Source organism: Streptopelia decaocto (genome assembly GCF_964273445.1).
Source record: "Streptopelia decaocto genome assembly, chromosome: 2".
NCBI lineage: Eukaryota > Metazoa > Chordata > Aves > Columbiformes > Columbidae > Streptopelia > Streptopelia decaocto.
The window spans coordinates 125384184-125409026 of NC_138655.1; the positions used below are offsets into that span (position 1 = coordinate 125384184).

Consider the following 24843-nt stretch of genomic DNA (forward strand, 5'->3'; position numbering starts at 1 on the left):
GCACTTGGCTGGCAGTTTGTTGGCTTTCCCGCAGAAAAAGGGCTACAGCTGGCACATGGGTTTGCACAAGTTTGGAGACTTAGCTAGAAGATTCCTTCAAATGTTGAATTATTTTTGCATATAGAAATGTATACATTCTGTACGCTTTGAAATTTCTGTGTTTTTAAGGATCAATATATAATCTGCAGAATAAATTCAAATTCTGCTGAATTCAAAATATATACTTTAAAAGTTACTATGGTTATACTGAGGAGCTGAGGAAGATATTATAATTCAAGTTGCTTGAATACATCGTGCCTTTGGGGAGTTTTAGAATTGTAATTGGCAAAACACCTAACGTCAGTATTTAAAATCTTACATTTTTATTGCAAGTTGTCTGCCTAATGTATATTTTGGTAAGTTATGTTAAAAAGAGAGCTTTAGAAAAATACGTGCAAATGGAAGACAGAAAGGTTTACCAAGTGCTTTCTGGCTGCTCCCAGGTTGGTGTTTTTTAGTGGTAGAAGAGCAATACTAACAATATTGTTTACTAAGATCTAATCAGCACACCTGAATAAGTCAAAATGAAAAGAATCCACACATATATAAATTTGTGTGTTATGCATTACTTTTACAATTTAATCATATTGGGTTTTATTAGATTTATAACCTGACAGTCTGATTCCAGTAATTATGAAAGCATATTCTTGATTTTGTTATTTCAAACAAAAAAAAAGTTGATTTGTATAATGATCATTAAGGCATCATGGCTCAGTAACTGTGCATTGGTTACAATGTTTTCATGTGGGAGCCAGGGATGAGTTTTTTTCTTGATGGTGACAGATGCTGAAATCTAATTTTATTCCATAAAAACAAACAAACAAATAAACAAAACCCCAAACCTAAGATCCCCGAGAGATAAGGCAAGTGGGGACTTGTAGCGCTCCTGTATGTTTGCTGTATTTTAAGCAGTTACGTTTATGTTAATGGCTTGTCCTGAAAAGCTGCAGGCTTCACTTGATACTATGAAGTAGAGAAGAAAGCAAAACTTTGCTGAAAATCAGCTTACGTTGCTAAAGCTTTCTTAAATTTAAGAAATTACAATTTGCAAAAATTGAAGTAATATCAACCTCTGTACTTCTGAGAGCAACACGTGCTGTGGTGTAAGGCCATTAGCCTGCAGTATTATACCTAAGTAAGTTTACTTTATAGTAGAATACTTAGGTAAAATCAGTACTTTTCTGCAACATCAATCCTGACGATCAGTATATTATGGCCAGGTAGGTGCTGAATGCTCTCCCTTTTTACCAAGTCAAAATGCCTGTATGTTGAAGGTGAGACACTTGGCTCTCACAGAATCATGCCCAATTTTAATTTTACTATAAAACCGATGGACTACTACCCACACCTCCATAAATTTCATCTAATTACAGAGAGTTTTGACCCGTTACTTCTGAGCTGTTGCACCGTGTTGCCCAATTTCCTGTCCTTCTGTCCCTGTCTTTCCCTTTGGTTAGGCAGTTAGCCCCTTGGAAATTAGTAGTTTCGCCTGCAAAGCATGGAGGTAAAATCAGTGGTTCAAACCATTGCTAGAGATTCTGTCCTAAACCATCAGGCAAGTATTTTGTGCAGTGGTATTTTATTAGAAGTGTGTGACTTTTTGCCTTGGTATGCACTTGGAGCACCCTCCTCTGAAAGGCTGCATGGGGAGATACGCTGGGTAGGTGTTAGGCAGAGTATCTAACACTCTAGAGTAGAGAGGAAGGAGTTAAATGGGAAGGGAATGCTAAACATTGGCACTAAAATTGCTTTTGGCATGCAAATACCATGCTTTTTCTGACATAAATATTTTCAGAATAGGCCATTAGAGTTCAGGTATATAAAACCCTGCTTTTACTGGAAATTTTAATGTTGTAGTAAACCCAGAGATTTATAGTGAAAAATTGATGTCTGTTATCTCACTTTTATCTTTTTAACCAGCAGTTTTATAAATGCTATATCTTTGATCTGGCTTTTTCCATCTAGAGACTGAGCTATATACTCTAATAGGAAAGTAATTTTTAAACAGCTTCCCACACTGAACAAGCATGGTATTGTGGATCTGGCACGAAGATGTAACATGCCATTACCGCAGATATAGAACGATCTATTCAACAATTTTGCAGCAGGGAGGGAAAAGAAACCTTTTTATCACCAAGAGTAACCCTCTGGTAACAACATAGCTTTAAGAATGGGGTCTTGAAATTTATTTCCAAAGCTGTTTCCTCAGGGCACTGCACCTCAGGCTGCCCTGGTGGGGTCCAGCCTGGGGGACAGGCAAGGGCTCAATCCTTTGCCTATCACTCTGTGTGTCCATCAAGTTGTCTCCTGCCTTTGTCTTTCTCAGAGCAGCTGAGCCACATCCTGGGTTTAAATCTTGGCTTAAAAACCTTTTCCCCCCTCACCATGAGTGTACAGTGGATTGTCTGTGAAGCAGGGAGGGATACTGCATGGGGAGACACAAGGTAGAAAAAAAAGTGCTCTGAGGTGTGCCATCATTTCATGGGTCCACCTGGAAATAAACTCCTTGCCCTCATGGGAAGGTGAGATACAGTAGTCAGAAAACATTAACTGCAGAAGTACACCACACAACAGCCTCTATTTTTTAAATTTTATTTTAAAATTTTCGTTTCCTCCCCTCCCTGCTACCCCGACGTGATTACTCTGGCAGTTGAAGAGGTGCCATGAGCAGCATGAGTCAGGACAGGATCAGGTGTCAGCGGGAATGGGAGAGGGAGAGCGTGAACTGAGAAAGCAAGATGGGCTTCTGTGCACGATCAAGAATTGCCCCATAAAGCAGCGTGTCATTCAGTGAAACTGTGAAACTTGGCAGATAGAACTGATTTGTTTCTTTCACAAAATATCATGTTGCAGAGTCATAGTGTGTTCTGTCTTGCCTGAGTCGCAGGGAAAGAGATTTTTGGGTTTCTATTGCGAGAACAAAAGGAATGCTTAGAGCCCTCCAGGTCCTTCCTCTATGTCTTAATTTCTTTTATATCACGTTTTCTTGTAAATAAAGGCTAAAACCTCAGGAAATTTCCTTTTTTTTTTTTTTTTTTTTTTAATAAATTCTCAGAAAGGGGGTAGAAAAATCGAGTTCAGTTTATCTCACTTATTGCTTGATCTGGGTAGACCTGGAGAAGCAATGATCCTGGCCATATCCCACATTATTGGTATGACCTAGGTGGAGTGGGTTGACTTCAGTGAGTCCTGCTAGTCCTGCTAGTAAAAAGTAGACTGCAACTTCTTGAATCAACAAAGATGCATTGAAGAGAAACTGCCTTAAAATGTCCGAGGTTGCTCATATCAGTATGCAATGGGCCATGGAAATCTGCATAGAGGGGAAAAAAATATAACATTAAAACCTGAAATAGATCAAGCCCAAGAAAAAGGTTGGAAAATACTTAATTGGTAAGAGACTTATATTTACCTCTTCATAGAGAACTTTGGGGCTGGGCAGCCCTTTCAGCATGTAAGGCGAAGGCCAGGTTTGTTGATAGACGGATGAAAAAGTGTGCCCCCAAGCTCTCTTTACTCGTGGGGTCACATCGGTTCCAGCTAGAGGTTCCCAGCCAGGCGGGCGGCAGCACGGGCTGTTCAAACACCGCTTACAATCCGCGTAGAGGCTGTTTGAAGAACCGGTAGCAGCTTCAGGAAAGGCTGTATGTTTGAGCCCTGAGGAGAGCTTCCCTTGGGGGATGCGGCACACACCTGCCCTACGTTGTCGAGGGTTAATGCTTAACGCTCGCATGGCCTCAGCCTGCAGCGCGGCCCCAGGAGGTGCTGGGACCGCTGAGCACTTGGCAGGATGCGGCCCCGCAGGTGGCCAGAAACAGCAAAGGGGGGCTTCTTAGTTGGGTGATTTTTGTCTGGTGGAAGGGGCGCAAATGTGTGGGAGAAGGTAGGAGAAGTGCAAGTTCAAGTCATTAAATGTACAAATGAAAAAAAGAGAGCCAAGTAGAGAAAGCTCTTTACAAAATACAAAATTCTGTTAAAGCAGCAAGACGGTACAACATAAGGAATGTTTGGTACATGTTATTGAAACTGAAAAATCAGAGTATGGAATGAATTATAATTTAGCATAATCCATAATTTTACAGTTTTCATTTTGAATTATTTATCTTATATGGTTTGATTAAAGCTAAAACTGACTGACAAGATATTGAACGTCTCTGCATATCTTAATGACAAATGAAGAAAGTCCTCATTATAACTTCACCATTTAAAATTTTTTATTTGTATTGTTTCTATATAGCTCCATTTTATTTTTAAAGCATATTTTAGATACGCATTGTGTACACGCGATTCCACAACCCATCAGGCTTCAGTGTTGCCTCAGTACCTCTGATTCAGTAAATCAGATCATAGGCAGCATGCTGTCATATAATAAGGTGTCTGATCCTTATTACCAGTTTGTTGATGCACAGACTCCTTCAAATTGACCATTGCAACACATGGTTTCCCCTGAAACTAGCTGTGATAATTAGCGTGGCTCTAATGAGACAGAATGTCACTGATCTTGTGCTGAACTGTCGAGTATCGACGCTACGGATGGGAACTGTCAAAGCTTGCCATCTGTGACAGAGCTTGGCATATTCCATTTGCAAGGTAGAGCATGCTCAATAGACTGTTTTTAAACAAATGGTCCATTTCTTGATTAGGGCTCTGTGTTCTGTTACCGTGGAAGACTTTATATCATAGTTAAACTTTTTTTTTTTTTTCCTTTTTTTTTTTGCTGGGGTAAGCTCGTTAGCAAATGAAAATGTTACTAATTCTCAAGCCAGTGCCTTCAATGTTCTGTTATCTTTTGGGGGAGATGTAAGGGGTTGCTGATCACGTATATATTCTTCTTCCTTCCCCCTGTATGTAGTTCTTCTACGGCTAGCACTTCCACAAGGCTTTTATCTGGGGTTTTTTGTTTGTTTTTAAGCAGCGAGGGATAGGGACGCATAGTTTTGAAGGACAGAGGAACAAAAATTTAGAAGTCTTAGATGACACGCAGCGGGAGCACGTGCGCCTTGGATGAAAGATGGAATCGGTCAGGAGAGTCGGGCGCCCAGGCTCCCGAGACCGGCCCTGCAAAATGCCGTGCAAAAAGTCCAGCGCTGCTTATCATTCCAAAATATGCTTTGTTGCTTTTTATTTCCTCCTTCTCTGGCAGACCACACAGGGCTTGTTCTGAAGAACATTTTCACTAATCTGATCAGGCAGCCAAATACGCCGGGAAAACTGCTTTAATGATCCCACTAATTACCTCAAGTCAATATGAACTGTATTATTAGACTGAGGGAAAATATTCCATTAGGTCTCCCCCTTGGGAGTTTCTCCGCTTTGTGATGTCACTGAAGCCTTCGCCCTCTCGCTTGTAATTAATTTTATTTACACACGCAGGCACGCACAAGGTCACACCTGCACAACCGGAGCTGGCCAGGGAGCTAGTGGCACTCAGGCTTAATCAGATCTGTCATAATTACCATTCTGCATGTTTCTGACACACGCTGTGAAATATTTCAATTTAACTGCCGCTACCAGCACAACCAGATGTAGTGTGAGTGTGGCTGCATTGGAAATATTATTCCTCAGGATAAACTCTCTCCTCCTCCTTTTTCCTCCCACCCCCTCTCCCTTTTACAGCTAATGTGGCACAGAAGCTGATGTATCCTGTAAATCTTGAATGCAGCGCTAGATTGATAACAGCAGATTAGACAGTTTAACCACAAACAGCTTGTTCATTTTTCACAAATGAAAACCACATGTGGTGTAACTAAAATTTCAGGCTCTTTTTTTTTTTCCTTTTTTTTTTTTTTTTTTCCCCTCCTCTTTGGTTGTTGTTTCCTTTTGTGTGTGCATGTGTGGTGTATGCGCGCCTGTTAAGGTCTGCCTTTCACTGTAAAGGAGCGAAATAAAAGAGTAAACATTTAGGGGGAAAGAGACACTGCTGTCTTTGGAGATTATTTCTCTGTGACCTTTATTAAAAACCTTCCTTGCTTTGGCAAAGAAATCAGATATCGCATGGGGGTTTTGTCTCTCGCTCCGAGACTTTCTAATCTGTGGGTTTTATGCCCACTTATTAAAGAAGTCATCCTACTGTGCTTTCTTTCAAAATAATACGCCAGCAAACTCCTTGCTTTAAGAAGAGCTCCTAACCAAAAATGTAGTCTTCACTGCTACCCGAATTTAGCAGAAATAAAATTTTCTGCCAAAGTTTTTCACCACTAATTTTATCTCTTTGGTAACTCTTCCCTCTCCCTCTTCCTTTGGGGAAAAGATTATTTTTAAAAAAGAATCCTCGAAGTGTCTAGAATTTTGGCAAATGGAAAATTGATTTTTTTTTTTTTTTTAATTAAAACATTCCAGTTTATAGTTCGTTTTTAGGAAACTAAATATTGCTGGAAATCGGTTTGCTTTTTTAGAAATGATTTTATTTTCAGTTAAATTGTTCATCTTGCCCTAATTAAACAGCCTTCAATACTTAGTAAGGGGTTTTTCTTTGAAACCATCTACTCTTTAGTAGATCATTGTTGGCTACTTTTCCTACACAGAGAAAAAATAATGCAGTTTTGCTAGAAAGTTTTAATTATAAGGTTCTATAACAATTCTTACAGCAAGGAAAAAAAATGTAAGTGTGCAGAATGCCACTGAGCAGATTCCCCAAAGCTATTGCAGGTATTGTCAGGTGAGAGGAGTGGTGCAGTGCATCTGATAGAAATTCATCAAATGTAATCTGTAATAAGGTTTCCAGGGGAGGTTTAAAAAAAAAGAAAGTAAGAGGCTGTTTTATCCTTTGCCAGTGATTTGTGATGCAGTGGCAATATCAAAAGTGCAGGCAAGAAGAAACTAAGACTCAGTGCTCAAAGTTGGTCAGGAGGAGGTGAGCAGGATAGTTTTGAAAGCCACTGAAGGTACAAATCATAGCAGAAAATTTGGCTGCATACATAGCCCCAGAGACTGTTGCAGAGAGGCTTAAAAACCACACGAGCTTACCATTGGGCCAGCAGTTACTGCCTTTATTACTAGTTCCCTCGGAGCTGGAGTAGGTCACTGCAGGTGTACTATCAGCATCCCTTGCTGCACGGCAGTGCCACCTCTGTTACTGACTCCCCCTGGGTCTGTGTAGACCCCAAACAAAGTGGAAATCCTATCCCTGAGGTGCAGCTGAAGCCCTGGAAGTGCTATGGCTGCAGATATCTCAAAAATTAGTCTGGAGTAAGGCGAAGAGGAGGGCAGGATAGGCTCGTGTTGGAAGAGATAATGCTGAATTGAATCATAAGGATTCTTGAAAGCGTCCGGAAATCCAGCTCTTGTTTCTTGGCAAAAGTATTCAAAAAATGTCATGCAGTCGGGACGCACTGGATTGCCAAAGGAAAAAAAGCACGGCACCCTCTCCCACCTCCTTTGAGTCTTTATTTTTAGATTTTCTTTCTTAGGTAAGGGTGTTTTGGTTCTTACACTCCAGATGCATGAATCAGCTCTTCCCCAGGCAGCACCTGCTGTCTGCCTGACAAGAGGTGCTGTTTCTGGCAGGATGGATTTTCTTAATCTCTCTTCCCGCTTTCTGTGTTGTTTTCCTCTCACTACTTTCACTAATTCCTCTCGTTACAACTCTCCCGTTAGCGCTCCTTTGACTTTTTCCTACCCCGTTTCTCTCCCATATGCACCCTCCCCATCCACTCTTGCTCCATCTTCCCCTTTCTCCTGTCCTACTGCTCTCTCCTGCATGCCGAAGCTGCACCCCGGACATCCCACCATTTCTCAGGTTCCTCGTGCCTGCTGTGGGCAGATCACTCATTTCAGAGGCTTTTGAAGATTCGGCATATTGGTGTTTTAATGTGAAGAAACTGTTAAACTGTTAAAAAAATGAAAAGTGGGGGGGAAAGTCTGAGTGAGCTGTACGAGAGTTAATGACGTAGGGAAATGAAAACAAAGCTGTAATGCCAGAGCCAAGGAGGAGACTGAGGAGTTAGCGAGCAGCCCGTGGTTCCCGGCAATGGGGGAAGGAGGGTACCGAGCAAACAGCATAGAAAACAAAAGCGAGCTGAACCCGTAACTAAACAGGAAATGATAGGGTAAAATTCCTCCTGAAAAACCGAGAGCTGCCAGACACGTTACTGCCAAGAATAAAGGCATCTTGTGTAAACACAAATATACAGTAACGGTCTGAGAAGCGGTTTGTCAAAGGAGTGACTGATTACAATTCAGGTGAAGGGTTGTTGGGTGAAGGGAGGAGTAAGAAAGAACAGATAACTGTGTTTTCTCCCCTAATGTTAAACTGGATAGTTCAAAACATACATCACCTGAAAGAATGTTACAGGATTTCTAGGTGCAAGGTGGGAAAGGAGACGATGTTTTGCTGCAGATACTTCTTAATTTCACTATTCCTAATAATTTCTCATTATGTCCATTTTTTCATTTTCCTCAAATTTAACCTCCAAGTCAGACTTCAGATTTCTGGTTACGAATTACCCCAAACTGCTGGCATACAATGAATAGACCAGGGCAAACGTGCAGCTAGCTGAGTGGGGAAGAATTCCAATTTGCAAATATTTATCTCATTCCAAATCTGCCAAATTTTATCTGAATCCACATTGTTATTCAGCGGTCATCTGGGTTTTATTCCTGTGCAGTGTCACGTTCCCTTATTTTGGGATGGCATTCGAGAAGCAAATTAAAATAGTCCTCAGGGTCTTTGCGAAGTAAAGGCGTTTGGACTGAGTTGTCCTTAGCAGAATTCCCCAAAGTTTTGGACCTCAACTGAGCAAGATTTGCATGCTTATCAGTTACATCTTTGGGTTTACTAGGTGACTAGGTATCTTACTGAGCCTGGTGCTTAGCATCTCTGCTATATGTAACATGGAAGAGAAAGCTCTGCAGATATAGGAACATTCCACTGTTTATATAAAAGAGTTATTTTCTTTAAAAAGCTATCAGGGGATTAAATGAGATTATTTGGGGGGCAGCCACTTTGCTTCACCTCTGAGAAATCATTTGCCACTCTTATTTAACACGAGGAGAGAGCCTAACTAAAGGGATTGATCCTTTTCACCTGGGGAAGCAGGATGAGGGCAGGAAGAAGCGTGCCTGCTCCACGCAGCGCCTGATCTAAGGGCAGAAGCTGCTGGCTGGGGCTCAGCTTGGCTGGTGCTTTTCTTGGCTGGTGAGGAAAACTGTGATGCTAAGTACTGGTCTCCCCAGGAGCTTTTCCTTTGTGGCTGTTCCTGTCCCCATCCGGAAGGCAAAAACAACCTGGAAACACTCTTGTGTTGGTTCCCACCCTCAGCCAGCCAGGAGGGAGAAACATGATCTCCGCAGCTTCCCTTTTGACCCAGCTTTCCTATTCTTTCTAGTCTATTCCCCAGGTGAAAGTACTGCAGTAAGGGTATTTTAGATTCGTAACGGCTTCACTGCTGTTATTTATCCATAGGTGAAATAAATGCTTGTGGTTACTCCTTTCTAACTTGCTGGGAAGTGTCTGTCTTTAACAGGTGTGAATTTAAAATATATATATATTTTTTAACTGCAATGAGGTTATATGCGTTATTAATTTTCTGACTGTTTCAGTGGTTAATAAAATCTAGAGGAAAGTTAGGGAAAAGTGACTTCTTAATTTCTGTAAGACTGCCCTCAGCCTTGGCATTATCAGAACATTAAGTGTTCTTCACTATGAAACAGAGAGCCACAGAAGCCAGCTGAACTGCAAGAGACAAGTTAGAAGAAATTTTCTCAGAGTATTTAAATATCTTAATTCAAATCTATATAGAAACATTTAGGTCACAAAAATGTGAAGGGATGCCTGAGAATGGATTTGAGCTATGTATGTTTTGGAATGATTTTTCTTGTTGGAACATCTTGTCAGCCAAACTGAATTTACAGTGAAGTCCAAATATCTATGAGCCTGTGATTCCTCAGTGTGTGGTACAACTTCCTCTGATCCAAAATGAATTCTGGAAAGAAAAAGCAGATGACAAGAAGCCATGGATTTAAATGAGTCCCTCTGGGAAATTATAATCCTTTTAAAAAAAATAAATCTAACAACGTGATGTACACACATATAAGTAATTACGGAAGTGACATTTTGGCCCTATGGCCTTTTTAGTGGGGGTCTTTCCCCCAAAGCAAATGTTAAATCTCTGTAAGCAATGGAATAATAAGCATTTGCTGTCCACTTGTAAATTGATAGTCATAAAAAAGATTTTAAAAATTGCGAGTCTCTTTCTATTAAAGACTCTAACTAAACTGCTGCCATACAAAAATTGATTGCATGTTTAAGTATAAATATATATGGGCTATTAAGGGTCATGGTTGGATTTAGAATTGTATTTACTTTCAAGGGAAGCATCAATATTGCAGTGAAATCAGTAATTCTCTCTACTTAGATAAAAGATAAAGGGATAAAAGATAAAAAGATAAAAAAATAAAAAGATAAAAAGTAAAAGATATTACCAGTCACCCTCTGTGAAAATCACTGGCCCATTTCATCTGTACGGACTTTAAAATTCATGTACCAGACTGAGACTGACTTATTTAATAATTAACAGTTGTTTTTTCGTTGTTGTTGTTGTTGTTGTTTTGTTTTTTTTATCATCAAGTCAATTTTTGTCACACGTATCTCGTGGTTACAATGCCAATTGAATTGTGTGTGCGAAAGAGGAAGGATCTGGAGTAGAAGGCGGCAGAATAAAGCTTCACCCGCTGTTTTTTTGCATGTGTTACTTTTTTACCTTCTTTTTACATACAAATGTAGTTGCATTTTATGTAAGATTTTCAAAGGCATGCATATTATGTTTTTGATTAGGGTTTGTGCCTATCTATAATTTCTAGGCAATTGAAGGCAATACTGTAAAAAAGATACATGTGAACACGGGAAAGGAAAGGTGGAGGAGGCTGAGAGCAGTGAAACCAAGCTGCGGAGAAGCCCTTCATTTAGATTATTCAATTCTCTCTGTACACAACTAAAAAGTAATGATACTTAGGTTTTCAGTCCATTTTAGAGTAATGGGATTTTTCTTTCCATGAGCTGGTGGTGCGTCTTAAGTACTCATACACAGGGAATGTACCCACCAGATTTGATGCATCCTCAGCCCTTAATTCAACAAGTTTTCAGCAGCGCTGGCTCCGAGCCGCTCACTGTGGCTCCGCATAGAGGGACGGGTTTCGTACGACAGATGAGGGTGCAGGAGCAGGACCACAGCTCTCCAGGCTGCTTTGGTTTTGTACCTCGTTTGCTGCGTGTCACCGAATTTTACAAGTTGCTTTAGCAAGTCTCATTTTCCTATTTATTTGTTTGGATGTTTACAAGAATAGAAATATGTGTTTAATTTTTAAGTGCTGCAGCTAGAGAGGAGAAAAAGCAGAGCGAAGGAGAGACATTAAGAATCCTTTTCCCCTACAATATCACACACACAAAAAAAATTGCACTGAAATACTGTCAGTATGACTGTTAGCTGTTTGGTCATATTTTATGTTTTTTTTTTTCCCCACAACCCAGGGAAAAGGTGGCGATAACATCCAGACAGATGGTGCAGCTGAATAATGGGTTGGATAAGAAATTTAAGGAAATGGCATAATCTGTTTCAGTATTCTTCAAAGGAAGTTTTTTCTGCTAGTGAAGTTTACCTTTCTTCTGAAAAGCCCTATGAGGTTGTGGGCTTTTCAGTTTGTTTGTTTTGCTAAATCTCATCTATTATGACGGCAGATAGAGATTTACTTAAAATTCACATCTGGCTTCCCTTTTCAATGCCCTAGTAATGAAAGCCAGTGAAATAGATAAACCAGAAATACCTGGAGATAAAGGACAGCTTCAGGTTTCAAACTTTCTCTGATTTAGGGGAATGCTCAAAGGCAGAGCCTGAAACTTAAGGCTGATTAGTGTAAATAAAATAGTAAGGTAGTAATAGTAATAGTAAAATTTTGTAAAAATACACAGTGGCCCTTCTTTTAATAGATTTCATTTCTTTTGTGAAGCATTTAGGTCTACTCAGCTTTGCATGGAAGATAACCAGGACAATTTATGTATTTTAGGAAAGATAAACCTGCAGTCAAAATAAATTTTCCTGCAGTCAGGAAATTCCAGAAGAACATTTAAAGAAAAAAGGACTGCTTTCATCATCTAGGCTTGTTCCCATGTCTGAACCCACAGGTATTTCACCCAGAAAGAAGTCAGATTTAAGTAACCTCAGCCTGAAAATGGATTTTGAATTGTATGTTCTGTTCTTACCTTGTGGTGGGTGCTCCCTACTGTATTTTGCCAGATAAGACAAATATAACACAAAACACGTTTCATAGATAAATTAAAGCAGTGTCAATTGTTACTTATTTGTCGTATTTGTTTGTGCTGAAGTGACATTTGTTTATTTTGCTTCTCAATGCCATATGCATGAGCTTACTGATTTCAGAACTCCCTGAATTTTCAATCCTGTTGAACACTGTGAGAAATCTCAGTTGAAGAGTTTAATGTGTTTTCCAGTCAATGTGTAGGGGAAATTTGGCCTTATCAATTTAAATGCTGGAGATCCTTTCATTGCATTATGGAAGAATCTTCTCTAAGCAGAGATTATTCTTAAGAACTTCATAACATTTAAAGGTTAATATGTTAGGTAAAGAACAATATCTTAAGACAAACATTTTTATTACAGGACATGAAGGGATAGTTCTGATTAAATTACATGATTATTTGAATGGGAAAGAAGACAAAGTGCATCGTTTCTTGCCCTCAACTTTAATGCCTTTAATCAAATAATGACCTTCTGGAAATAGTTAATTTTAAGCATTTGGAAAGATCAATACCACTTTGCCACCAAAAAATGGCCCGGATGATGAAATTTGATGTATTTAAAGTACCATTTCACCCTTTTAACCTAGTAAATAATTTAAAATGCTTTCAGTACTCCTTTGCTACCATTATGTATCTCATTCAAAGTATTATGACTTTTCCAAAAGCAACCTTTCTGTACAATGAGCAGCTTACAAGTTTAATACTAAAGACTAAGACTTAGTGCATATACTGGAGTGGTGATGTCAGCCTTTTTTTCGTCTCTTTTATATGTGGATTCTGTTTTGAAAAGAAATGGAAATACCTATGATGAACGCAGCCGTTTGGAACAAAAATGAGATTTGTAAAGCGAGTTGGATGGCTTTTGAAAGGGAAAAAGTCAATATTTAAAGTTTAGTTCATGAGTTCTTTCCTTTGTTTTGTCTATAAGCTTTTGTGTTAAAGGTGAAGGATTTGGGTTGCTCAGACAATTAAGAGCCCATTTTACCAAGTGTAATTTCATATCTGTGTTTTATAAACTGGAGTGCCTTCAGCATTGTAAATAAAAAAAATGCCCTCTATTAGCATGTTTGTGGGCAGATTAAACAGAGTCTTCATTAGCATAAGTAACACTTACTGATTCTTTTAAAAGTAGAAAATTATTTGCTGAATGATAAATTGCTAGCTTTATAGTAAGTTGCTGAAAACATGCTCATTCAAAATGCCTACTTTAGTTTAGTTGACAATACTCAAATTTTTGAGCTAGAAGTACTGTTTAATGGATTATGTACTTAGTCTTTGTTCACAGTAGATGCTCAAATGCAATTCACACTTTTTGCTAAAATGTTTGTATCAAATACCTCCCTATTTAGACTGATTTCTAACACCATATATTTTTATTATACTATATGCCCCAGAGAAGGATACAAAATAATCTTAGATATACTATACCAAAGAAAAATTGTTCATATCTTGGTATTGATACTCTAAAATGTTTTGCCTACTTAAATTCAAAATACAGCTCTTTTAAAAAAATGGTGGCGTCTTTGTTACTTATTCTGTAAGAAATATTCATCATTTGACAAATTATTATCACAATAACAAATTCACCAAACAGTTCAGTTGCTCCATCTTGAATCCCTTTCTTCCCAGACTAGATGTGTTTATTGCTGATTTGGAAAGCCCAACGTTCATGATTGTAGTGCTGCCCTCTTTGATCTAGTTAGGATTGGTATTTACACCTTAAGCACAGATTTCAATTATCTTTTTTTTTCTTTTAATAAGAAATGCAGGAATAGTTTGTTAGAAAGTCCATGTAAAAGAGTAGAAGATTTGATTTAAACACCGCACAGGTCAGACTGAATGAAATAGCATTTGGATATGTGGATAAAATGCATAGATGCTTTCTTCAAAATAAGCATGTTCATGGGTCTTGCAGAGTCTAATGTTTGGCAGTTATCCTCTTTGCGCTTTTTCTGCAATAGTTTGGCAGTTCGGCTTTCACAGGTTTTTTTCATCTAATGTCTTATGTTTCTTTACTAAATCTCTATCAGAAAACCAAGCAGAAGACTCTTATTTATTTTAAATATCTTAGGTTTAGCATCTTTTTTTTTTTTTTCACCATTTTCTTGCTTACTGTAGCAAGACCTTTGCAGATGGTACTTGGTTACTTGAAAGTGCATAACAGTATTTTCTTCGTAGCAGATGGATTTAAGACTTTTAGTTCCCAATAAATGTAGGTTTACAATACATAACTTTACAGGATTTGTGTTGTATATAACAGGTTTGAACATATTATCTCAGAATTCATCTGCATGGCATTTTCAGCTTATCCAGGGCCCATGCCAGTATTTTAAGTAATAGGGAGAGCATAGTGATTGATAGCAGCTAAAGGCGTGATTTTGAATAGAAACAAAGGTTTTAGAACAGAAGGTGTCAAATTAAACTTTGTCAGTTTGAAAAGTAGTAACATCCTGAAAGTTCTCCAAACATATTTACATGTGGCTAATGTTTATATTTTGCTTTGTACTCTCTTTATATTCAGTGTAATGTTGCCTGGCAAATTTACTCTGTTTTAAAATGAAGGTTGTTCCCAATGTCACTGCAGAGTTTTGGGGGGTTTGCCTTGCTGCATAGATAAATCAGCTTAATTATTTTAAGGTTGTTTTTTTTAACAATGCACTATATATGCTGCATAAGCCAGATGTGATCTAATCTGAGTTATAAATATTTACTTATTATTTTGTGGTCCTTTCCACTTCCTGTAAGACTATAAAGACATGAAAAAACACTGGTCCAAGCCTTCCTTCAGCATAAATTGCTTGAACTAGACAGAAATCATTCTAGACTTAAATGAGTGTAAGAGGAGAAAAATCAGCCTTGTTAGGTTCACTTGGAAGTTCAACTGCATTAACTCCAGCAGTTCCTACTTCTTTAGATCAAAAGGAACCAAAACTTACAAATTTTAACTAACTTAAAATTTGTCATTAGAAAAGCCTGTATGATTACTTTTCCTAATATTTACAAAATGTTTCATACATTCTCATTTAGTTGGCTTTTATGAATGACCTTTAGGTCAGATACAGAATTCTGAACCTGAAACTAAATGAAATAATTAGGTTTTTGTTTGTTTCCTTTGAACCAAAAGGAAGCGTATTGGTATAAAGTTTATGATCTCCTAATAAGGCAAACCCCTATAGCCTCTGTAACTGACCATTTACTGTCTCTCCTGAGAATATTTCTGAGAATATTTCTGTAAATATTTCCAGAAATAAACCATGAAGACCAAAACGTTGTCTCTATCCTTGTAATTTTAGAAGAATTCAGTTGGTTGTTTCCACATTGCCATCATATGTTTTACATCAGAGTATGTCTACTTTTTTAAAAACGTGAAGAACCCAGTGCAAAAGAGACATTTAGGTAGAATACCAGTCTTATTGTGTGTACCATGTCAGAAGCATCTGATTTCAATATTTCAAAATCACTGCTTCCCTGAAAGACTAGCACAGACATGCTTCAGGTTACAATTCATCAAATCATTTTTAGATAAGGAATTAGAAATACTATTTCAGTGAGTGCAAAAATAATAAATTGATAAAAAAATACTGGGAATATAATGCTAGTTGTCAGTAATTAATAAAAATAAGGTCTGACCTATTAAATATAGAAACACAGCAACGGGAGAAGGAATTTCTTAGTTGTTGGGAAATACGTTTAATCGGCATAAAATGTGATTGTTTAGGAATTATTTTTACTACTGGACTTTTTTTTTTTTCCAAAAAAAATCTGTGGTTCACATGGTCACCAGACAAAATATGTGCAGCTTCTAAATGTGTGGTGCAATTTCTTTTCCAGTCTGTCTGTACACCTTAGAGAGCTGTCATAGGAGAAGACAAGTTTTCTTGGGTCAGTTGGTTGGTTGGTTGGTTTTTTTGTTTGTTTGTTTGTTTTTTACTTCTACCAAACTGCCGTGAAAGTCAGTTCTGCTCTCTGGTTCACCACCACTAGAAAGAGGACCAACAACTGCAATGTGAAGCAGTGCAGACTCCAGACAACCAAAGGACTCTTTTTATGCTTCAGGACAGGCTGCTTTGTTTGGTTGGTTTGGATTTTTGTTTTGTTGGGTTTTTTGTTTGTTTGTTTGTTTGTTGAGGTTTTCTTTGTCTTGGTTTTGTTTTGGTTTGATTTTTTTGTTTGTTTTTTATGTTTGGGGGTTTTTATTTTGTTTTGGTTTTGTGGAGGGCTTTGTGATTGGGTTTTTGGAGTTGGTGTTTGGGCTTTTTGTTTGGTTGTTTTGTGTTGGTTTCTGGTAGGTTTTCTTAGTTAAAAATTTTAGAACTGCATTTCAATTAAAAATATCTAGATTTGTGTCTCTTCATCTCCTTCTCCCCTACATCCCCAGCAAACTACCTATGTTTTCTGATTGCCCATCATTTAACTTGCTGCAGAAAACTAATACTGCTGTTGAGCATAATCCGGCGTTGTACCCCCATGGAAGCGAGGTGGGCAGAGTACCACGAGCAACGTGTTGATTTGGTTAGTGATCAAGGAGAGTTCATACACTAACCTGCTAATGGGTCCCAGGGCACCTTAGGATGAGGAGGGAGAATTCACAGACCCTTGCCACTGCTTTAAAAACATGACATATGATTCCAGCTGGGGCAGGCTGTATGTTCTGTACTCTATATGAAGGTGTTTGGCCCAGCTTGCTAAGCCCAGCATCTACAAGCCCTGTGGCAATACCCAGCATCTGTGTGGTTAGGGAATGGGTTGCAGGGGGGCCCATCCCTGGGTCCATCCCAGGGGTGCAGGGGGCCCCTTCTGCTTCCCCTCCCTCCCTAGGATACCTGATGGGGACCCAGCAGATTTTTGCCCCATTTACATTTTTTTGCTTTCTCAGTTCTGCTACCATCATCTTTCTAACATTTGTCATTTTGGTTATTTATGTTTCTTGGGGGCATTTTCTCCTGTGACATTTATTCAGTTTTCCACTTACACCAAACAGAATATACTTCAAATTTGTATCTATAATTCACTAAATATTTTTGTATACAATGTGAATGAATTAAGATTATTTGTTTACTTTCACTTCTTCCTATCATGGCAATATTTTTACACTGCATTTATTAACTGCTAGCTGAAGATATGAATGTCTTCAAGAAAATACATATCTACGTTGTATCTATGTATCTATTGTATCTAGTAGTAAACTAGTCTGGATAAACCATTTTTCAACTACCAGTATATATAAAAAGGATCTAAAAGCTTCTGCACATTTATATTATTTGTTGATTCAATAAAATGTCACATTATCTTTCCTACAGTACTAAGAAATAAAATCGCATGGACCTAGTTTTGAAAACAGATCCTTGAAGCTGAAAGAAAGGAAGTGTGCATGTTTTATACATGTAATATTTTGTTTCTAAATTTTATTATACAAAAAAATTGCTGCTGATGCACACTGTACTAGCTAGAGCATTTGCACTCTTATTTTAGAACTATCAGTGCGTAATTAAGAAAAAATCCTCAACTAAATTTTAAGGCGGCATGAGAAAACAATTTTTAACTTTTCAAGATTAACTTGTATGTCTCTTTTAGCAGCAAATTAGCAACCGCTGCAGTTCTTCCAGGGGATTCTGTAGCTGACTTTGTAGTACGTATCTCAAAACCACGTGTGAATTAGAGTAGGTAAGCTCTTAGGCAACTTGCTGTCCTGTGATGTGGAAACGGTATAAAGCATTTATCAGAAGCCTGATCATATCTTGTTCCCCCCCCATGCCCTAATAGTGTACGTAAAACTGAGACTGTTTTGTTCAGGGTTTTTTTCTGGGTTTATGAGAAAAATCCTGAAGGAGATAATCATCTATCACTTGAAATAAGTTCACCTGCAGAGGCACCACTACTTGTAGCAGATAAGAAGAAAATATTACTTGACTGCAGGATTCCTGTCTTTTGAAAGGACATTAGGGAGCTCCTCTACTGCTATGATTTACATTACGCAGCCCTACAATCAAGGTAGATATTTGAAGTACTTTCTTGTTTTGAGTAGTAGTACCAGGATTTTAAGAATTGCTCAGCATATGATCTGACAGCTCCTGAAACACAGTGTAGATGCTCTCAGGTGGGTGCAGCCTGGCATAAAAAAAAAGAGGCAGCAGAGAGAATACCTTGGCATCAGTGAAACCCCTGTCCTGCAGAGGGGATCATGGAAGGGATTCTGTCTTCATCCACCGGTTTCTTTCTAAGCAAACAGCAGCACTGTGGTGCAGGACCAAGGGGAAGGTGCTTTCCAAAATGCTCATGGTTGGTAAGGGTTTGTGAAACAACTCAGCAGCCTTCGGTGTGTTGGTGTTTTGCCTTGAGCCCAGCCTGTGCAGTGAAAGCCCTTTCCTAACGCGGCAGAGCATGAGAGAATGCAGCACCGCTAAAGTACATGTTTCACCATCATTTTGCCCCTTGTGAAGTGAGGAAAAAAACTAATGTTTTGCTGGTGTTATCTTCAAGGGGTGGCTCTGTGAGCTGTTACGTTGGAAAGAAGATCCCTCACCAGAGAACAGGACCCTCTGGGAGAATCTCTCCATGATCCGAAGGTTCCTCAGTCTTCCTCAGCCTGAACGTGATGCCATTTATGAACAAGAAAGCAATGCAGTTCATCACCATGGTGACAGGCCTTCCCACATTATCCATGTGCCAGCAGAACAGATTCAGGTTAGTTTACCTTGGCCAATCCTGCAGAGCGCTAAGTAAATAAAGCTTTAAACGGAGCAAAGGAAATTAGTGTTTCTTTCCTCCCGGCCAGGCTAAATGCAGGTCTCCTGGTAGCAGATAAGAGCACGCTGCCATCCGCCACCAGAGTTCAAAGGAGAACGTGTGACTACCCACGGTTTTCGTTTCGGTTTGGTGGTTTTTTGCAGCGCAGCGGCAGCTGTGTGCCGGGCAGGGCAAAGCCCCCGTGCTGGTTGTCCCTGGCAAGACAAGTGGCAGGACCCAAAGGCGTTTGGCACCCGTTGTCAAACACCTGACCAGCAGTAAAGCCTGGACCTCGTTGCGCTGCTGTGCAAAAGCTAAGCTTAAACCCTCAACAGCGGCGGCTGGCCCTGGGCAGGAGTGAAGGGAAGGGGATTCCTCATCCCACTTTAACCCCAGTCGAGGCTGGGGTGAGTCAATGTTTGTTTGTTTTTCCTTCAGAGCCCCTCTCCCACCACCCTTGGGAAAGGAGAGCATAGAGGCGCTTTCTTACCAGGCCTGCTGACCACTGGACCTTGGCTGGGTGCTGCTCCGCAGGTGAGCTGGCACAAGGGACAGAGAGGAGGGGATGCAGAACCCACGCCACGGGGCTCGGAAACAGCCACCCTGCACTCTGGGGCAGCACTGGCGGTGCCCCCTCCTCCGGGGGCTGCGCTCACCCTTTGCTCGCACCACGAGCCGGGAACGTGGCTGGCTGTTTTGCTAAATATTGTAGCCCAGGTCAGCTGTTGTCTCTCTGAGCTGGGGACTCTTTAATCCCTTCTCATGAAAGACCTGAGGTCAGTCTTTTAACTGCTCCCTCTTAAAGGGCAGGTATTACCCGGTGCTTTCCCAACCTCAGCTGAGAGCCAGTGTATCATTTGTACTACCTATACAGAAAAATATTTACAAAGCTAGGAAGGATAGAGTTATCTCACAGCCAGAAACGACACAAGTGTATATTAAAGATAAAGCAAACTGAATAAGACAATCCCTTAGGATATCAAGTACTAAAATAATTGTGAAAGCCTGGAAACTTGCTGTTTGATTTAGCAAAAAGAGAGAGAAAGATCTATATTAAGTAATAAAACAGCACTTGTTTGAAAATGTACATTGTTTTTAATAAAATCACTTCTTAAGGGGATAAAAGGAGAAGCTTATGCACAGTATAAACATTCAACCATTGTGGTACTTACTTAGATTTTCTTGCCTTGTTGATAAAAGTTGTGTGTTTGATCTCACAAATATTATTCACATAAGCAGTTGCATTGTAATCTCTTAATATGACTTGTGAGAGTAAGGATTGGGAGATTTGGCCTGAGTTTTGTCTCTGCTCTTCTACATGGTAATTGTAGATGCATAAATATGTAGCTAAGACACAAGTTTTCAAACTGTATGTACAAAGCCTCCAGTCTTGTAAAATTTAATGTGCAGGGAGTAGTCTTGAATCTCTTTGGGATTGAAGCCTTGAACGGGACTGCTCACAGACCATAAAACATGAAAGGATGTGAACAGGGATGAGGCAAGAGCCCTAATTCCACTAGCATTTGTGTCAGATCTTACAATAAGAAGATCACTTAAAGCAGTGGCTTCTAAACCGGGTGTTGAGACCTATGCAAAGTCTCCACAACCACAAGTGGCACTGCGAAGTGGGCAGAATTGTACTGTTCATACAGTGTTTTGTGCTTCTTAGGATCTGCTGCAACTGGAAGCTTGGGAACAACTACCAACACACAAAAAATTGTCGAGGGGAGACTTGCAAAGGGAAATGAAATGTAGTGATAGCAACTGCTTGTTTTGCTGCTGTTGTTTTTTAATAATAGCTGGTGGTTTGTACCATATGACAAGAAATTTGCTGATCCAAAATATCTTACTAACCAGTGCTTCCTGTGCTGTGAAGCAAAAGAATTGTCAACAAAAACAGTAGCTGATAAATTTACTTTTGATTTTAAACATGATCTTATGGTGTACTGTACTCCGGTGGTAGATGAGAAAAACATTTATATCCCTGGGGCTCAGTGCCTCACCTTTTAAGAAGGTTTCTGAATCCATGCTTGCAAAACTTCATTTTAAGCTCTTGTTAATTATTTACATCATGATTTGCTTTATCTTATTCTTCTGATGTGCATACTGGCTCATTTTTATTGCCTCAGTTTTTGGAATGCAGCATATTCCCTTCTAATAATAATAGTGCAACTTATCTAGAGCTTTGCATCATAGTGCTTTATAAATATTAACTAAATAATCCCCAGCACAAACACAGAACCAGGTAAATATGTTTATTCCCTGTTTATACATTGGGGTACTTGAACACAGGCAAGACAGACCCTCTCTGAGACCACAGGCAAGAGGGGTCAGAGCTGAAAGGAGAAATACAGATTTCCTACCTTCTTTGTCCTTGCCGAGGCTGGGTTTGACAGCGTGATGTTGGGTGCTTTCAGCTAACGTAACATTTGCAAGCTTGATGAGACTTCAGTGCATGCTAAGGTCGGATCAGCAGTGGGATGTTTCCTCACTTAAGCTAAAATGCACTTCTTCACCCAGATTCCCCTAGTCCCTTAGTTTAGCTGTTGCTAGATTTGCAGCCCTTGTTTTTGGGCAGCAGCTGCTGCTGCTGGCAGAGCTCCTGTGCGTTTGCCCTCATCTGGCATTTTCTCACTTTGCCCTTGCTACAGTTCTGGCTAAGCTGGTGAAGTTAATCCTATACTATGTCACCTACTTAGCATTTTGCCTTGTCTGCACTTGACTCATGGAGCATGTTCATTAAAATTTGTCAGCTAAACCCCACCAATGTCACGTCATCAGTGCTTTCAGTCAGACAAAGCCAGAGTTTTCCTTCCTCCTCTCCGTCCATGTCTTACAGACCCTTCATCCCTGGTCTCTGCTCACAGACATTACAGATGCATGGGAGGTGCGCAGAGAGTTACTAACTCATATTTTAATTCTGGTTCAGCAATAATGGGCCTTTTTTTTTTCTTTTTTTTTTTTCTCTTTTTTATTCTTTAAACTCACTAAGCCTTTGTTCATAGCTTTGCAATTTCCCCCCCCCAACCCTGGATTTTCTCGGTAACACAAATTATGAGCAAGAATACATGTACAAAAAAAATGCTATGCTTTGTCTTGCAGCAGCAGCAGCAACAACAGCAACAGCAACAACAACAACAGCAGCAGCAGCAACAGCAACCAGGTCCCAGGCTACCCCCAAGGCAACCGACAGTGGCATCACCAGCTGAATCTGAGGATGAAAATCGTCAGAAACCCCGACCACGAACAAAGATTTCTGTTGAAGCCCTAGGGATCCTACAGAGTTTCATACAAGACGTAGGCCTGTATCCAGATGAAGAAGCAATCCAGACTCTCTCTGCTCAGCTTGACCTGCCCAAGTACACCATTATCAAGTTCTTTCAGAACCAGCGATATTATCTCAAGCACCATGGGAAGCTGAAGGACAATTCTGGTTTGGAGGTGGATGTTGCAGAGTACAAGGAAGAAGAGTTGCTCAAGGATTTAGAAGACAGCATCCAAGACAAAAATGCAAACACACTTTTTTCAGTTAAACTAGAAGACGAGTTATCGGTAGAAGGGAACACAGAGATAAATGCTGAATTGAAAGACTGATCTAAAAGTATTATTTTGTTTCAACAGTGCCACTGGTATTTACTAATGAAATGAAAATTCCATCTTGCGTTTTGTCAAAAACCTTTATTATTCATTGTTTGGCCAATGAATCTTCCAAAACTTGCACAAAAGTTGAAAAAAAGGATAATGCAGACTGCACTAGATGTTTTACTCTGTTTTACAAACTGCTTCACAGCAACAGTTGAGGCATTGAGGATTGTTTGATATTAATTTGTGTTCACTGGATACACTGCGAGTGTACCCAATAAGCATGATACCAGTGATTTTGATTCTGGAGCCTTCAGACAAGCATTACAACTTTTGTGATTTACTGTTTTTCGTTTCTGTTTTGTTCTTGTTTTTTAATTATTACTGTAGCACTCCACACTTGATCTTTGGAAACTCACATTTATTTAAAAAAATAAAATAAAAAAGAGTTTGTTACTCTTGTTCTATTGTATGTTACAAAAGAACTATAGACTGTGGAATGCAGTTTAAAGATAACATATGCCAACAAATGCCTTGTATTATATGGCACTGCCGTAATTCAGATTTGTTTTCTTTTGGAAATAAAGATCACTGTATTTTTTTTTCCATTCTCATTGTTACATGGTTTTAAAAAAAATGAAAAGGAAAATGTGAAACACAATTTAGTCCTCATTATTTATTTGTAGATCCTGCAGCATCATGTTGTAATTAATTTTTTGGAAGTTTCCGTTAAATGTAATATTGCTTCTCTTGTTATCATACTGATTTTTTTTCTATTTATAAATGTATTTTGATGGGCAGTAAAACAAAGTGTCTTAAAAGTTTTAAATAGAGAAAATGTGCTTTACACAGTTGCCTATAAAAAGTGCTCTATGTTATCCAAGCAATTCATACTATAAGCTTCACTCTTATTGTTGTATGCAATTTTTACTATCATGCAAATAAGCTTAGGTAAATAAAACTAATAGATCACCTTAGAAACTTATGCAATTAATGTGAAAATAATTGATGTTTGCAATGTGTCTTCCTTTGGTTTACAATCAATTTTAAAGCTACAGCTGTATAAATTTTCTGTATAAAGGTGTATTTCTTTTTTATGAGTTTATTGCTATGAAAACACCAGTTATTTTGTTACAGCTGGCTGTTTTTATAAGTGTATCACAATTTTCTTTATGCAGAAATGTTCTGACTAGGAGTGGTTATTGACTGTAACTACACAATTAAAATTGTTTGTATGGTATGATATGGCAGGGTTTGTCTGCGTATGTGTGTATCTGGGAGGAATAACTTGTTCTTAGTGCACATTGTACCTTCTTGCCACCACTTTGAAGATGACATTTCAATTGTTCTCCTTTAAAATCACAGGCAGATTTTTTTAATGACCGCCTTAAAAATTGAATTTAGATAACATACTTCAAAAAGAAACACAGTTTGGTTATAAAAATCATAACCTGTCTTTTCTTGGTTTAAAAACTTGCCTGCCCAACAGAGATAGCAGGATATTATTGAGTCAAAAGGCTATCAGGCATAAACATATTTACAGTTCCTGGCAGTAATGGACTTATAATGGATACAGCTGGTTTTATTTTACACTAGAATTATGCTAACACTATTCCTTGCACTAATGTATAAGCATTAAAAAAAACATTAATAGTCACAAAGCAAATAGGAATGATGGGCTTTGCATATAGGAATCACCTTCTAAGCAAGTTTATTTTTAATGATCACTAATAAGGTTCTTGATAAAGCCATAATAATTGGTGAGGTCTGAATTTATGCAAGGCTCATGTCTAGGCTAAAGAAAAGTCTGCAGCTGAAAGTTGTGGAATACACACTGTTCTCTTTTCCTAGGAGAGAAACAAGTTGCACTCCATGTGATTCAGGATTCAAATTCAGCTCAGTTCTTCTAAAATGACTAAAAGTTTGCAAAACTCAAGGTGGACTTCAAAGGCACAAATGACTTTTAGGCTGCAGCAAATTTCTCATTTTTGTTCCATTAAGTTCTTTAGGAGGATACATATTAGGCAACAAAGCGAGTTTTTGTTCTACAGGTTTAAAAGTGCCACAGTTTGCCCACGTTCTCTGCGCCTTTGGAGGTCACTGAGCAGCTCCCAGCTGCAGCACCTCTTAGCTGCCCCAGGGTCTGTGTTGGGGCTGCACCATTATTTGGGCTTGGTATACAGTCCACTTAAAAGAAAAGATGAGGAAAGGGAGGTGGGGGGAAGGGAGGTTATTAAGCCTTAGAA

At 39.0% G+C, this 24843-nt stretch overlaps 1 protein-coding gene across 10 annotated transcripts in view; it reads left to right on the forward strand.

Annotated features, from left to right (window-relative positions):
• The window catches only part of SATB1 (SATB homeobox 1), a 93012-nt gene extending 69168 nt beyond the window's left edge, over positions 1–23844 (forward strand). For 7 of the 10 annotated variants that reach the window (XM_082045720.1, XM_082045716.1, XM_082045717.1 and 4 more), the window contains 3 exons: positions 18770–18973; positions 19454–19549; positions 22118–23844. In XM_082045720.1, the coding sequence (XP_081901846.1) occupies positions 18770–18973; positions 19454–19549; positions 22118–22609 (792 nt within the window). In that variant the 3' untranslated portion in view covers positions 22610–23844. The remainder of the gene's footprint in view (positions 1–18769; positions 18974–19453; positions 19550–22117) is intronic. The other 3 variants (XM_082045721.1, XM_082045714.1, XM_082045722.1) reach the window with 3 other exon arrangements.
• Positions 23845–24843: the final 999 nt, after the last annotated feature.